General features: G+C 41.9%; 1 protein-coding gene across 1 annotated transcript in view; it reads left to right on the forward strand.

Moving 5' to 3' along the window:
* Nucleotides 1–14,928, forward strand: part of DENND1A (DENN/MADD domain containing 1A) — a 414,277-nt gene that overhangs the window by 188,311 nt on the left and 211,038 nt on the right. The window contains exon 9 of the mRNA XM_012721213.1: nt 11,412–11,522. Within this exon, the coding sequence (XP_012576667.1) occupies nt 11,412–11,522 (111 nt within the window). The remainder of the gene's footprint in view (nt 1–11,411; nt 11,523–14,928) is intronic.

Genomic DNA, 14,928 nt, shown 5'->3' on the forward strand with positions numbered 1-14,928 from the left:
GAGAGGATTCACCAGAGACAGAGTGGGGAGCAGAACAGGCTGATTGATGAAGTATACTGCTGAGGGGAGCAGCGGGCAGGTCAGGAGAGGTCTGCTGCACCATATGGGTCAGCTCTGGGCAGGGATCGAACTCGTGCTGGTGTGGCTTTAGCTTCTTAGTGCTGTGCTTTAACCTGTTGCACCACCAGGTAGGGCCAAGATGTTTTTATTTTTAAAAGTTTCCATGTAAAGATTTTATTAGGGTAGATGTATTCATTTCTATATTCATTTTTAAGAAGATAAAACATTTGTGAATATAGCTTTGAGAGCCCCATCCCTATCTCTTAAAGACTCAGGAATAGTGAATTTGAGTCTGAAAGAGCAGAAGTTAATGTCTGCCCTCTGAATGAACCAACTGTATCCTAACCTCTGCCTAGGAATAGATTATGCAAAATTAAATCCAGAATTGACACCACTTGGGCCCTTGACTCCTTTGTAAAAAATGTGGGAAGTATGTATAACATGAAGCTTACCATCCTGATACCCACACAGTTCAGTGGAATAAAGTTAAGTATATTTACATAATGGTGCAACCATCACTACTAACTGCCTCGGAACTTTCACAACTTTCCAACTGAGACTCCATACTCTTTAGAGAAGAACTTCCTCTTTCTCCTCCCTCTCTTTTCACCCTCTGGTAACTACTGTTCTTTCTGTCATTGAATCTGACTACTTCAGACACCTCATTTAAGCTGAATCATTCAATATTTGTCCTTTTGGGCCTGGCCAGTGTCACTTAGCATACTGACTTTGTGGTTCATCCATGCAATAGCACATATCAGACTCTCCTTCCTTTTTAAGACTGGAGAATATTCTATTGTATAATAGGCTACACTTTGCATATCCATCAGTGAACTTCAGGTTGTCTCTACCTTTTGGCTGTTGTGAATAACCTGGACAACATCTGTTCAAGTTCGTGCATGCAGTGTTTTGGGGTATTTACCCCATTCATTTTTAGCAATAGTAGAATAAGTGCTATATTTCTCCATAGCTCAGATTCACAGAGATGAAATTCTTTTAAGTGTTGCTGTAGAGTAGGTAAACTAAGATGCCAAGTAATCAAATTTAATTAATTTAGGGTGTTGTGTTGTGATTTGATACCAGTCTTAATACATTGCAATTGTTGAGTATATTCAGATATAAAGTATGTTATCGATATGAAGAGGCTATAGTGGAAAATATTACCTCCTTTTTATTTAGATTAAGCAGTAAGAAATTTAAATCATATTTCTCTTCCAACAGTAAATGTTTATTAAATAATACCACGTGTCAAATGATATGTTTAGTGCTTTTTCTGCATTTTCTCATTTACCTCTCTTAAAAAGCTTAGGTGATACCTACTGCAATTACTCTTATTTTATATAAAGGAACAGAGGCTCTGGGGATTTAAGAACCTACAACCAAGAAGTGGTAGAATTAGAATTTCAACCTTGGACTTTCTGATTCTAGGGAACTGAGCTTTCATATACATAATTTTATTTTTCATCACTCAAAACGTTTATTAAAATGTGAGAACTATAAAATTAAGGAGAAAAGCATCCAAGTAATGGCAGAGGGAGCCACCATGAGCCAGAAAAATCTGAATAATGTCTGCAGTGTAAGGGAGATGATCTATGATACAAGGAGAGTGATTGAGGAAATCCAAAGAACTCAAACTCCTTTAGGAAGAGTAGAAGCAGGGGAATGTTCTCATATTATTCCTTTGAAAAAATTCTTTTTCTTTGCCCTTTCTTGGGTCCCTCTGTGGTACTGTGTTGGTCCTCTGACTTTCTTTTCTCTAGTTGGTATCTACTCTTGTAGTCTTTCTACTCCAACTAAGTTTTCTACACTTTTAAATTTATTAACTTCATTGTTAATATCCAAGAGCTACTTGGTGGTGTGCAATACACTGTTCATTTTTTAAAAGGTACCTTATTTCATGGGTATAATATTTTTTCTCCTCTCTAGGAGACTTTTATTGATAGCACTTAGAAAATTGTTCTCCCTACATTATTTTCTTCCTTGGCATCCATTTCTTCTGTTGTTATTCTGGAGGCATTCCTCAGGGAAGCTGCCGATTCATGGTTCATATTCGAGAGTGAGACACTAAAAATGACTTGGAAGCTCTGTGTTTATGAATGGGGCTCATCACTTGGCGGGCTTCCTTGTGGAGGACGGATCAGAGAGAGGCCTGGCTACTTGGGGGTAAGTGGGAATCTCACATGTCAGTATTAGTATATGTTTCGAGTCACTTTTCTTTGGCCAGGGAGTTGTAAGCTTCCTTACCAGTGTTCCAGCAGCTGGGCTAGTATAGTAACATTTCACATATGTACTTTTAGGAACCCATTTCCTGTTTTTGATAGAAAACTTTATCCCCTGTCCTCCGCAGTGCCTGACATCCCAGGTCTTCTAGCTCACTTCCTGTAGAAAAAAATTTGCATTCTCTTTGGGAGGGGTGCCAGGAGGCCAGGCTAGCTAAGTAAACTGGGTGAGGAGACCCTTGGAATCAAAGGACTATCATTTTTATATGACCTTCTCCCCCAGCCTTTAGAGGCTCCAAGTCTCCAGTTTTTGAGCCATTTTGGAAGTCTGGGTGTTAGTTGGAGTCAGTGCCCAGGGCCGGGGCCCCTGCCCAGCCAGCCTCCTGCAAGTTTCCCGCTAGTGGCAGCTTGGGCCCAGTAACCCACTTTCCCTTGCTTGGGACTCTCTTGTATGTTCAGTAATCTTAGCATCCCGAGCCGCTACTGTTCTATCTTGGTAGCATCCCCTTCTCTAGCTGTGCCAGCCAAAATGCCTCCAAACGATGCCACATGTCCCTAGAAGCAAATGACCCAGCGGGGAGAATCTTCTCTTGGTGATATCATTGCTTTCTGACTTCTACAAATTTGATTTCTCTCTTCTCATATTCTTTGGGTTAATGTCCTTTAAAATTCTTTCATGGTGACTTTCTAGAGTGGGCTGAGCATGGTCTTAGTACAGAGAAAAGACGTATGTTTGACCCACCATGTTGTACTGCCAGTCTCCACAGTGTTTAGCTATTATGCTAATGGCACTCAGATTACATCTAGCATTTGCTATTACAGTGGTATAATAGACACAATCACTTAAATTCATTCTTTTACTCACATTTATTGTTAGGACTGAGAACTCCTTAAGATTTTAAAATTAAGATATCCAAAAGCTCTGATAAAGTCTTCATTTGTAAAACCATAGTTACCAAGATTAAAAACATACTTTAGATTTTAAAAGAACCATCTCCTCCATAGTCCCACCTCTAACTCCTCCTCTGACCCCAAATTTGTCAAAATTTTGCACTCCCTCTGCTGGTTTTGCCATTAATGAGCCCATTCCCTGTGCATGACCCATTGTTCCCATAATCCTCCTTTGCAAACCCATAAAAGGTTGGCCTTGTTTGTTTCTGAGCAGGAATGAATAATAAAAGCAGTCTGACTCCTAAAGGTACCTCCTTCCATTTGGATCCTTGCAGTTCTGTGAGGCTGAGTGAGCCCCATTTTACATAAAGGGACCCAGGGCTCACAGACCTGAGGTTCCAGCCCAGAGTCAGCTCTGAAAGGGGATGGAGTGACTAGGTTTGTCAGGACCCAAAAGCATTTTGTTTCCATTATAACCCCACCCTGCCTCCCTACAGTTGACCTTTGATATTCATGAGGAAAGAGGAAAAGAAATGATTTTTTAAATCTCAGAGTTGAAATGAGGTAGGAAAGCTTTTTCTCTAAGGAGACTCTGAACTTCTATATGTGAGATTTTTGACATAGAAGCACTGCTGAGCTCAAGCCATGTTGAAATTTGCATTATAATCTCTTGGTGATTTTTTTCCAAGGATTAATTTAAAATGACTAAATTGCTGCATTGCTAATTGAAACAAGCAATAACAACCATGGGTTTGTCAATACCTTACAGTCTGTGGAAGTGGAAGACAGGTGAGTTTCAGAGCCAGTGGCCACTGGGCTCCACCACCCAGGACTTAGGGCTGTTTCTATTTTCTGAGCCCCATGTTCTTATCTAAGAAAGAAAAATGGGAGGAACAAATGAAGTATTAAATGGAAGATTCCAAGTTCAATGCCTGGTGTAACAGAGATGCTGCTTCCCAGGATCTTTCTCTTTTCCTTCTTCCCTCTACTTTCTGGAATGCCAGTGATAACCTCTCTTGAGGCCTCAGTGGTGGCTGCAGGCTTGAGACCATTAGTTCTTGGAGTTTTCTTTTGGTGTTGCTGACATTGCGAAGATCAATATTTTCCCTTTCGTGGAGTTTATGTTTGGCCACAAAAGTTCATAAGCAGGCGCTGTTGGTGCCAGCACCTTCTGAAGCCTGAGCCATTCCCAGGGCCTATAATCCAGGGGGTGTTCTATAAACTTTTATGGATCATCTCCTCTGATGGACACGCTAAACTTAAGAGAAGAAGCTGAGGAAAGAGTTAAAAGTATTTTGGGATGTGGAAGTTGATTCTGGTACCAGGTAATTACAGTCTCCTGGACAGCTTCAGAGAAGTTGTAATATGTAAGAGAGAGAGGAGCTAGGATTTATCCAACACCTGCTCTAGCGCAGGTCAGGCGCTATTTATCAGATCAGCAGCCTTATGGTGTGGTTGTCTTCCCTGTGCTGAAGAAGAAAGGAAGCCCCTGGTGACCCGACCCAACCAGAACATGCAAAGCTCTGGGTTCCCACTTGGGTCGGTCTGATCCTGGTACTGCTGGGTTCCTGGCCTCTGGCCCCCCAGCTCTCTACCACTGTCTTAGAAATCATTCATTATCATTGCGAGGTACATAATGAATTGTGAGAACATTTGTTCCACGTCATCTGTCCTGGAAGGGCAGGGAGGAGTGTTTCTCATCCTTGAAGCACTGTAATTAGCATTATACCTAGTAGATGCTCAACCACATTTATAATTGAAAAGATGAATGAATGAATGAATGAATGAGCAATACAGCTACCACCAGCAGAAGGAAAAATAGCGGCTCCTTTCACTTGACTTTTTGGCCAATGTGCCTGCAAATTATCAATGAAAAGCAATCATAGAAAATTAATTCTTTCTACTTTCAGATTCTTGTTAAAGTTAATTATCATTTATATCTATGGTTTCTTTGTAAAAATATTTTCTTCCTTTTCACTGAAAAACTATCACTATGCAATTGCTCATTGGGATTTTCTCTATCAAGATAACACATGTAGGAGTGAATTTTATACAGGCAATAATTAAATGAGCATAAATCTTTATAAATTTTAGACAGTTGACCTGCATTTTAAGAAGTCACAGATCATGAACAGATACTTGGTGATAATTACCTTGTAAACTGGCTGTATGAGGGACCTTTTTTTTTTGAATGTGTGGCCAGGTTTTGAAGTTTACTTTTGATTAATGGATAATCATATAGACTGTCATTTGGAATATTAAACAAACCTGTCTTAATTATCTGGCTGGTGTCATACCAAGTGGTTAATGATGCAAGGAAAGCATTTAGAATGGACAGTTGTGTGTAACATTGCCCAGACTCCACTTTGTCAAAAGATGCACCATGATATAGAAAAGATTTATGAATTCATCATGACTTTCAAAAATAAACAAAGTTGAGGTGGCAGTAGAAGACCTATTATCAAGTACTGAGATTATAGAGAATTCCATTGTTGCTCTTAAGAGTTGGCAGGTAATTGATTATTCTAATGGTTTTTCCATTCACAGAGAGGGATAAAAGTTGACCTCTGGGTAAACTCTGCTTTCTTTCCTATAATATACTTCTCTGATTTGATTTTTTTTGTGTGTGTGGGATTCTATTTCAGACAGATTATTTTAGAATCCAAATGCATAATGTTTTTAAATTCCCGTTTAAGAGCTCCATGCAACAAAGGTTAACATAAATTGTTTTACCAAAAAAAGTTCAGTTGTGGGTTTTAAAGATGTACATTTTGGTAAAATAATCTGAACAGGAGTTATTTCAGGAAATAAGACTCATTGACAAAAACAAACCTCTAGCCTTGAAGTCTGCTCCAGACACAGTACAGTAAGTCTTTATTATCTGTACTGTGTGTGAAGCTGAAAGTCACAAAGACTAATGAAATGACAGACCGCGGGGCGGACTAGCATCTGTTTCGGAGGCTCCAAGGAGTACCCAGCTTAGAGTCGGTTCTTTGGTTTGGGGATTATCTCATTTCCCTAAGGTACTGAACGTAAGACGCTTTTTCTCTAAACCCCACTATATCCCCTCCTACCCCTGGTCATTCCACCCCTACACCACTCCCACCCCCACCTGCTTCCTGACCCGGGGCGTAGATCACTGTGAGCCTGCAGTCCCCAGCCACCTGCACAGGCACCGGAGCCAGCAGGGACAGCTAGCGGGGCGCAGCCATTGTGAGGCTACTCCTGGGGGAAATGGGATTTTGCCAGGTTCCTCTCCTTCCTCTTTGTCTGGCTTTCAAACCGCAGAGGGTTAGAGCTGGATGGGATCGTCACCACCATTTCTTTGTAGAGATGAGAAGAGGAAGCCCGGAGAGCCAAAGGAGCGTGCACTTGCACGCTGGTTCGAAACTCAGCTTCCAAGCTGCTCAGTCCTGTTAGAGTCCTTCCACGGGTTTCAGCCCGTTTCAGGCTGGTGATGTGGCAGTCAGCTTTGCATCCCTGCCAGCCATTCCTTGTATCGAAGGCCTGTGATAAATGCTCAGCAGAGAGGGGTGCACTCAGGAACATGATGGTGTGTGCTTTGGAAATAAGGCTTAAGCTGCATGAATAGCAAAGGACTGTTCTTAAGCCTACAGCATGCTGGCCCTGAGAAGACTGAGCCATTTTAAGCCTGGTCTAGGGAAACAGTGCCTCTAAGCAAGGTTTCCTTTCCTCCAAGGTGAAGCACACAGGAGTCACATGAGGGCCGCAGGAAGGGTTCTGCAGACCCAGTCATGTGTCGGTATCTCCAAGACACAAGACCAAAGATGGATTGGCCAAGACACCGTGTTTGACTGGATTGGTAGTCGATCCTTCATTAAATGAAGGGGCTCTGCTTTTAAAACGCCATTTGGGCAAGTGGTACCCAGTCACTGGGAATTCAGAGGAGGTTGTCCAAGATCCCCCTTCCTTCTCAAGTCTGAGTGTCAAGTGCTGTGATTTTACTTTACAGAGATCTGTCACACACATTTCCAAAGTTTTCTTGTGAGCAGTGTCTGTTTTTTAAAATTCTCCCCCAAACATGGTCTTAGTGTGTTAACAGATTGCCAACCCCCTGCCCGTCTTCACTCTGCTCTCTGCAGGACCTGAGGAAGGCCTTTTTGAAACACAAGCATGATGGAATCCTGCATACAGCTCAGGTCTGGGAGTCTGCAGGCCTGGGCCCAGCTCCCTGGCCTGTCCCCTAGGCTGCACACTGTGTGCCTGCTAGGGCCCTGTCCCCATCCTGCCTTTGTGTCTGCTCAGAACGTGGCTTCTCCCCATCCACTGCACAGACCCCTATTGGGAGACTCAGACCAAATATGTTCTCCTCTGTCTAGTCTCCCTCAGCCTGCCCCCAAATCCATCTGGCAGAGTATACTGAGTGTGCTGTTCTCTGCCTGTCCCCTGTGGCCTGCACTATGATCCCTGGGAAATGGGGATCAGGTATTGTTCACCCATGTAGAACCAGCTCGCAGAAGCACAGGGTAGGAGCTCATTTAGTATGTATTGATGGCTGATTATAGGAGACAGGAAAGGGAGGTGAAGGCTTAGTTCCACTGAACCCAAGTGCAGGAAGAGTGGCATAGCCGTGTTTCCTGTACATGAAGCATGCAGTACCTGCCGGCTGCAGTCTTGACGTAGGACATGGTCTTAGCATGGCTTGGCATCACTGCCTCCTCTCATTCGCTGTGTCCTACACATTGATCTGACCTGTCAGAGAAATATGATTTGTTGGGAACCAAACACAACCTTCTGTGTACACTGCCCCCGCCCTGCCCCCCCTCCTCCCCCAGTCACCTGATGCTCAAACCACTTATTTCTTTACAGTTGCAATAAATGTAGGCACAGATACCTTCAAAAGTCCCACCCCCAACTGTCTGGGCTGACTCTGAGTCACCAGGATCTTCTTTCTCTCACTAATTAGGTCATCCAACACAGACCCAAACTTCCTCCAAATGCTGTATCCTCCAAATGCTGTATCCTCCTGACACACCACCTGTAACTCTTGCAAGCTGCATACTTCCTGCGTCATACTACTCACATTTGCACAAAGGAGCACGAGTTCTAGTCAGTTGCTTTTTGAATTCATTGATTCGTTCTTTCATCAATCTGCTTCACGGTGGACTACATAATTTTACTAGGAGGGACCTCAGTCTAGTGACAGAAACATACGTATAATGGAGTGAGTATAATGGAGTGATTATTAGATAGAGATAAAGTGTGGTGAAGAACAAAGGGATATTCGATGAAAAAGGAATCCCAGAAGTCTTCCAGGAGGAGGTGACATTTGCCAGAGACTGTCCTCAAAGCAGAAAAGAGCACTCAAGACAGAGAGATGGCAGAGGTAAAGGACTTCAGTGTGAAAAGGTATGAGAGGGCTGAGAAACTGAGGATGGATGAGACACAAACCAAACCACTGGGTGCTTAAGGAACACTGGGTGCTTAAGGAACACTGGGTGCTTAAGGACATGGGGAAGGCCACCCGCTCCCCAGAGGGTTTTTCTTCTGAGATGTGACGTGGTGGGAAGTGCAAGTGATCCCTACAGCTTCTGCCAAGGTCTGCTCTGTCCCGCAGGTGCTTCCACGACTGAGCGAGGTTCCCAGGGCTATTGCCACTCCCACCCACTCCCACCTGCCTAGGCGGGTGGCATCCCAGAAGGAAAGAGGCAGGGGAGGAAGCAGATAAGAAAGACAGCTTCTGTTTAGACACAAATATCTTGGTAATCAGCACAGATGGGATGAGAAATACCAAAAAAGTACATGACAGTTTAGAGAGAATTTGGCGAAATGTTACATATTTTTAACCTACCTGTGTAGAGTTTTGGAACAAGCACCTGAGTCCTTCAGAACCTGAGTGGCCTGGGGGTTACACCTCAGCCAAGGGGTGTTTTTATTTCAGAACTGTTCCACCTCCCGGTCCACAAAAGCAGCCTCGTGGTTCTTTTTTTCTCCACCAAAATAAGGCGCAGGGTCTGTCTCTGACGCTGTGTCTCCCTATTTGGACGACAAGCTGTGTAACATATTTCTACCCAGCGGGAAGCTTCTTGGCAGACTCTTGAGGCCACGTTTTGGTGGCTTCAGAGTTATCTTTGGATCTGTCAAAAGTGCTAATGGGCTTTCTGGCCTTCTTTAAGCTCCTCATTTTCTATTTTCTTTTTACTTCCATCCTCTCCTTAAAAGAAAAATTCATGGAATTCATCAGCAGTTAAGCATTTCACTGCAGTGCTCAGCTGAGGGCCTTGTGTTTCTGTTCGCGAGAATAGCTCTGCCATGTCACTGCCTTCGAACAGACCCCGCCCTGACATCATTAGCTCAGCTCTCCTCAGTCCACTAGGCCGCCATGCACTTGTTGATGGATTCCAGTGGCCTTTCTTGTTTGTTTTGTTTTGTTTGTCCAAGTCCCAGAGGCATGTGGGTATAGTGGTGAGAGCAAGAGTTTTGAATTCGGGGAAGCTGGGTTTGAATGTTGACCTTGCTTAACCCTCCTGAACCTCCGTTTTCCCATCTGTCAGATGGAGATAATATTGCCTTTCTCAGAGCTGTTGGACAGCAGACAAAGCACAGGCCCTTTCTCTGCTGTCCAACACACAAGCCTCCAAAATGGGGTACCAGTGATTTTTAACAGAATCTTTGTTTCTCTTTCTTTTGGAGCTATGGTCCTGCTTGGAGCCTATGTCATGCTTTCTTTTTCCAAATACAACTTTTGCCTGCTGTTATTTGTGGTATATGATTTAAAAAGCACAGATTTAAAGACAGACTGACCCCAGGCCAAATATTTAATTGCACAATGCTGGTACATGACTTCTTTTTCTCTGTGCTCTTATCTGTAAGTAGGGATAACAACACCTACTTGTTCAAGGAGTGGTTTCAAGGTCAAGTGAAATAATATAGATAAGGCCTTCTTTATGTGTCAAGATGTTTCAAAGTCTTTAAGAGGGACTTGGAACCTAGTCCAAAATATGACCCCACCAGCTACAGATTTCTCTGAGGTGCAGTTTATATACTGGGAAGAGTGCTACCTCCTCAGAGCTTTGTGAAGATTGCTTGGGCTTACACAGACAAAAGTACCTGGTCACAGTGCCTGGCGCTGGGTAGTTACCCTGCATATGGAGCTATTAATTCACTCACTCTTGTTGATAAATACCGATGGTTAACCTGGTGCTCTGATCAAACGATATTAAATCATAAAATAAATACACATTCTTATTCCCAACCCATAATATTGTTGTAAAGCACTTTAAGCTCTTTTGCATGTACATTCCACCTGCTTTCCCTGGATTTGGGGGTTATAGGTCTTTAATCACTGTAAAAAGCACCCTCTGGCAGTAGTGTTGCTTCCTGCCCCAACCCTCTTGGTTTTTGAGTATTAGATTGTATACCATTGAAAACCTGCAACACTGAAGAAATTAGCATATTCATGTGTATTATTAAAGTCAGGTGGGTGTAGAGAGGGTTGCAAAAATGAACATGTTACACTTTCCTGAAATCCAAGGGGGTACCAATTCATGGTACTAATTAAGAGAACAAGGTCCGGACTCCAGACAAAAACCAGTTAAGACACTGCTTTTTCACAACTTGCTGCTACTTGTCTTTGGTTTTTTTCCCCCTTTGAGTGAAATACCTGGAAATTATAAATCATCCAGATTGTTTTAGTCCCAGCTGCACTGTTGTAGAGAACGTGAAGGAGAGGGTGCCAGCAGCGATGACAGGCGAGGAGCCCTGACTGCGCAGGGGCAGCCACTGGGCAGATGGAGGCCGTGTACCCGCAGCATTTTGTTCTGCGGACACGTTCTCTGCTTATTGGTGTAGCACAGGGCCTTGGGGAAGTTCTGAGATCTGGAGTCCTAGGATCTGAGAGGCAGTCCCATTTTCATCGCTTATTAGACTTTTTGATCGCAACATGTTTCTCTGGTCTCAGTGTCCTCACGTGTAAGGCTGTAGACTTCCTGCCCTGCTCATCTCTGGAACTGACATGAAGAGCAATGAAGTCCTAGGTCGGCTTTTGTCATAAACCATAGCACCACACAGAGGTGTCCTGCCTTGTTCAGTTCTCAGGTCTCTGCATCTCCTGACTTTATGCACCAGTGGAGTTTGGTCTGTCAGGTAGGAAGAGTAGGACAGGAAAGATGAGCATATACCTTCTGATTATTTTGTTTATCATGCTTTGATTAGATATTGCTTGTAATGAGAACAAACAAAATTTGCCACTAACCAATCTCCTCCTCTTCTTCCTCCTAGAGAAATTTGACAGAGTATTTCGTGGCTGTGGACGTAAACAACATGCTACATCTGTATGCCAGTATGCTCTACGAACGCAGGATCCTCATCATTTGCAGTAAACTCAGCACTGTGAGTAGACTGTCTCAAGATGGGCTTGTTTGTCATTTCAATTGAAATGCGTATGGGAAAGATTCAAGAAAATTTTAGGAAAAGAGACTGCCACAGACCCCTCAAGTGGTAACAAGTTATCATGAGTTATTCACATTCCTTTTCAGTGCCTGCATACTTTTCATTTACTCTTCCAACTTCACGGTCAGGCACAGTTTTCTGTTTGATGATGCGTTGTGAACGCTGCCCATTTCCGCATGAGCTTCCACCCTTGTTTTGCAAATGTCTGTCCTGTACTCCATGATACTGCTGTGCCTATATGTCCAGTATTTCTTCCCTCGATAGCCACTTAGGGGGTCACAGATAACACTGCAGTGAACATCTTGCTGTCCTTGACTGGTACAGTCCAAATTCTAAGGAGTGGGCGCCCAGGCCCCAGGCCGGACAGGTGCTGCGGCTGTCTCCCGCACATCGCTGCTGCGCGGCTGCGGCTGCGGCTGCCGCTGCCGCTGGGCCCGCCGGAATTGTGTGTGTTCATGCACACGTGTTTTCATTTTGCCAATAAAGTAGGTGTGAATGGGCTTACAGATTTTCTCTAATTTTTCATTTTTTATTAGAGTTAACCAAATATTTTTCTGTTGGTATTTTGCTAAAGTCTTTTTTCCACTTCAAAGATCTTTTTTTCTTTTTAATCAGAATGAACTTATATATCATAGTGACTTTTTGCTATATATATAATACAAATATTTTTCGTATCCATTATTTTAATTTTTTAACTTGCTGAGTATAAGGGCTTACATTTTTTTCCTTATTCTGTTTTGAAAACTCTCAAAGATAGAAAGTTGAACTAATTGTACAGTTAATTACCCATATAGTTCCACATGGCTTTTGCCATTAATACTTTATTCTGCCTGCTATGGTGCACCTTTATCCATCTATTCATGGCTCATACCACCCTTCAATCTAGATTTTTTTTGATGCATTTCAAACTAAGTCACAGACTTTCCCCTAAAAAGAGTGTGTGTGTGTGTTATTAACTAACATTGAATATCTGTTTACAGAACTTTTTTCTTTTGAGATAAAACTAATGATCACTTCTCAGCCTTTTGGCTAGGATCAAGTATGGAGATAAAACTTACATACAGGAATTGACAGGGAGTAGATACCTAATAGATGCATCTCTTTAGAGGTGAAAAGACCTTCTCATAGGGGGGATTTTCTTTCTTTCTTTCTTTCTTTTTTAATAATATAATAGTTTATTTTTACATCATTTTTTCATCTTAATTGTAATCCATTCATAGTGGGGATTTTCTTAGGGAAAGGCGTCTGGGTAAAATCAGGTGTGTGTTTTACCTATGAAGACAAGGAAAACTTTGTGAGACTACTAGAGTTAGTGCTGTGATTGTCATCATAGCTGTATTATTATTTCTTTGATGTTGTTTGCTTGTCACAAACTCATCAGTTTTCTGATTTCAGATTTAGTCTTCTGTGTGCTAGACTCAGCACATAGTAGGAAACAAAGCATACCCTCGCCCTCCAGGGAGAAAACTAGCCTGCAATCCACCTCTTGCATTTTATTTTTAAACTCTAAGTGTACTTCATAATCTTGAGGCTGAACCCCTGGACTGAGTTTCAGAAAGAGAGATTGCCAACCAGGGTTATTGTTGTGGCTTAAGTCGAATAGAAAAAGTGCATTGGAGAAAGTCTAGTCCTAAGCCAGTTACTGCTGCTTTGGAGTATTAAACCTCAGTAAAACAAAACAGGACATAATTGAATTCCCTATAATGTCATTATGATATTTGTCAGACTGGACACTGAGCTATATGTTTTGCATCTATTAATGCATTGAATCCTTACTACAACAGTTTGTAATGGGCTTATTATTATCCCAAGTCATAAATAAAGATGTAACTTATTTGTAAACTCTCTGTAATTGTTTAGATAAATGCAGTGTGTTAAACACACGGTTATTTCTGGTCCTTTCTGAAATTAAAGTGAAATAAAGGGATAAATCAACATGCACAAAGAGCAATGTCATAGAGATTTTAAAAATCATAGTAAGCCTCATCAGTATTAAGCTACCTTAGTTAAAAAACAGGTAAAGTAATAGAAAGCTAAAATTTAGCAAAATTAAATCAATAAGAAATAGAAAGATTGTGTAGGTCACTTAATTTATAGAAATTGGATCAATGTATATTTTTTTTTACCAAAATGACTAAGCTTAGGCTTTTTTATAGGTAGGTTTTATCAAACATTTCAAGAATGTAATAGTTTCAATATTAGACAAACTCCTTAAGTATCTAGGAAAAAAAAAGAGATAATATGCCCAGCTTTTCTGGCAATACTTTTATAAACTTTGACATTCACTGCATAAGGAGATACTGCAAGAAAGTTTATCAGCCAATTTAACTGATAAACATAGCCATAAAAGTTTAAAATGGTAGTGAATGTACAAAAACCATAATTCATAATTATTATGTTATTCCAGAAAAATAATGCTTATACTAGAAAATCTATTAATATCATTTACCACATTAATGCATTGAAAGGACATTCATATTGTCACCAGTAGTTGCAGAAAAAAAAATGACCATATTCATGAACAGAAAGACTTGATATATTGAAGATTTCATTTCATGCAAGAGTGATCTCTGGAGTGAATGTGTCTCCAATTCAAAATCCCAGTAGTATCTCCCGTAATATTGATTCCATGGTATTGATACAGAAAAGCCAAAGGAATGGTCAAGACACTCTAGAGGGAAAAGAATGGATCATGGAAACCTGTTTAACCAAATAGCAAGACCTTTCATAGGGCAAGACTAAGCAGCTTAGTAATGGCACAGAGCTGCGCAGGTAGACTGATGGAGCAGAGTGGGGATTGCAGGGAAGCCCACACGTGCTTGGCACCCCAGGGGTAGCAGAGATGGCTTTGTAAAATCTGAGGCAAGTGATGGGCTTTTGATTCATTAGTTATCCATTGGCAATAAAAAAGGAAGATAATTTCTATCTCACACCACATGTAAAAGTGAATTCCAAACAGATCAAGGACTGAAACGTGAAAAGAAAATTTTAAAACCTGTAAAAGACAAAATAGAATAAAGCTCTATGATCTTGGAGTAGAGAAGAATTTCTTTTCTTTTTTTTTTTTAAAGATTTATTTATTCATACAGAACTGGGGTACAGGCCAGAGATGCGGAGGGTGAGGGGGTTCAACAGAGACAGAGCAGGGAGCAGAACAAGCAGATCGACGAAGTACACTGCTGAAGGGAGCAGGCAGGTCAGGAGAGGTCTGCCTCGCCATGTGGATCTCCTCCGGGGCAGGTGGGGAGCAAACTCATACAGAAGTGGCTTAAGCTTCTTAGTGCTGTGCTTTAACCTGCTGTGCCACCAGGGAGGGCCGAGAAGGATTTCTTTCTTTCTCTCTTCT

Source organism: Condylura cristata, unplaced genomic scaffold, assembly GCF_000260355.1.
Source record: "Condylura cristata isolate star-nosed mole 26May11 unplaced genomic scaffold, ConCri1.0 scaffold00006, whole genome shotgun sequence".
NCBI lineage: Eukaryota > Metazoa > Chordata > Mammalia > Eulipotyphla > Talpidae > Condylura > Condylura cristata.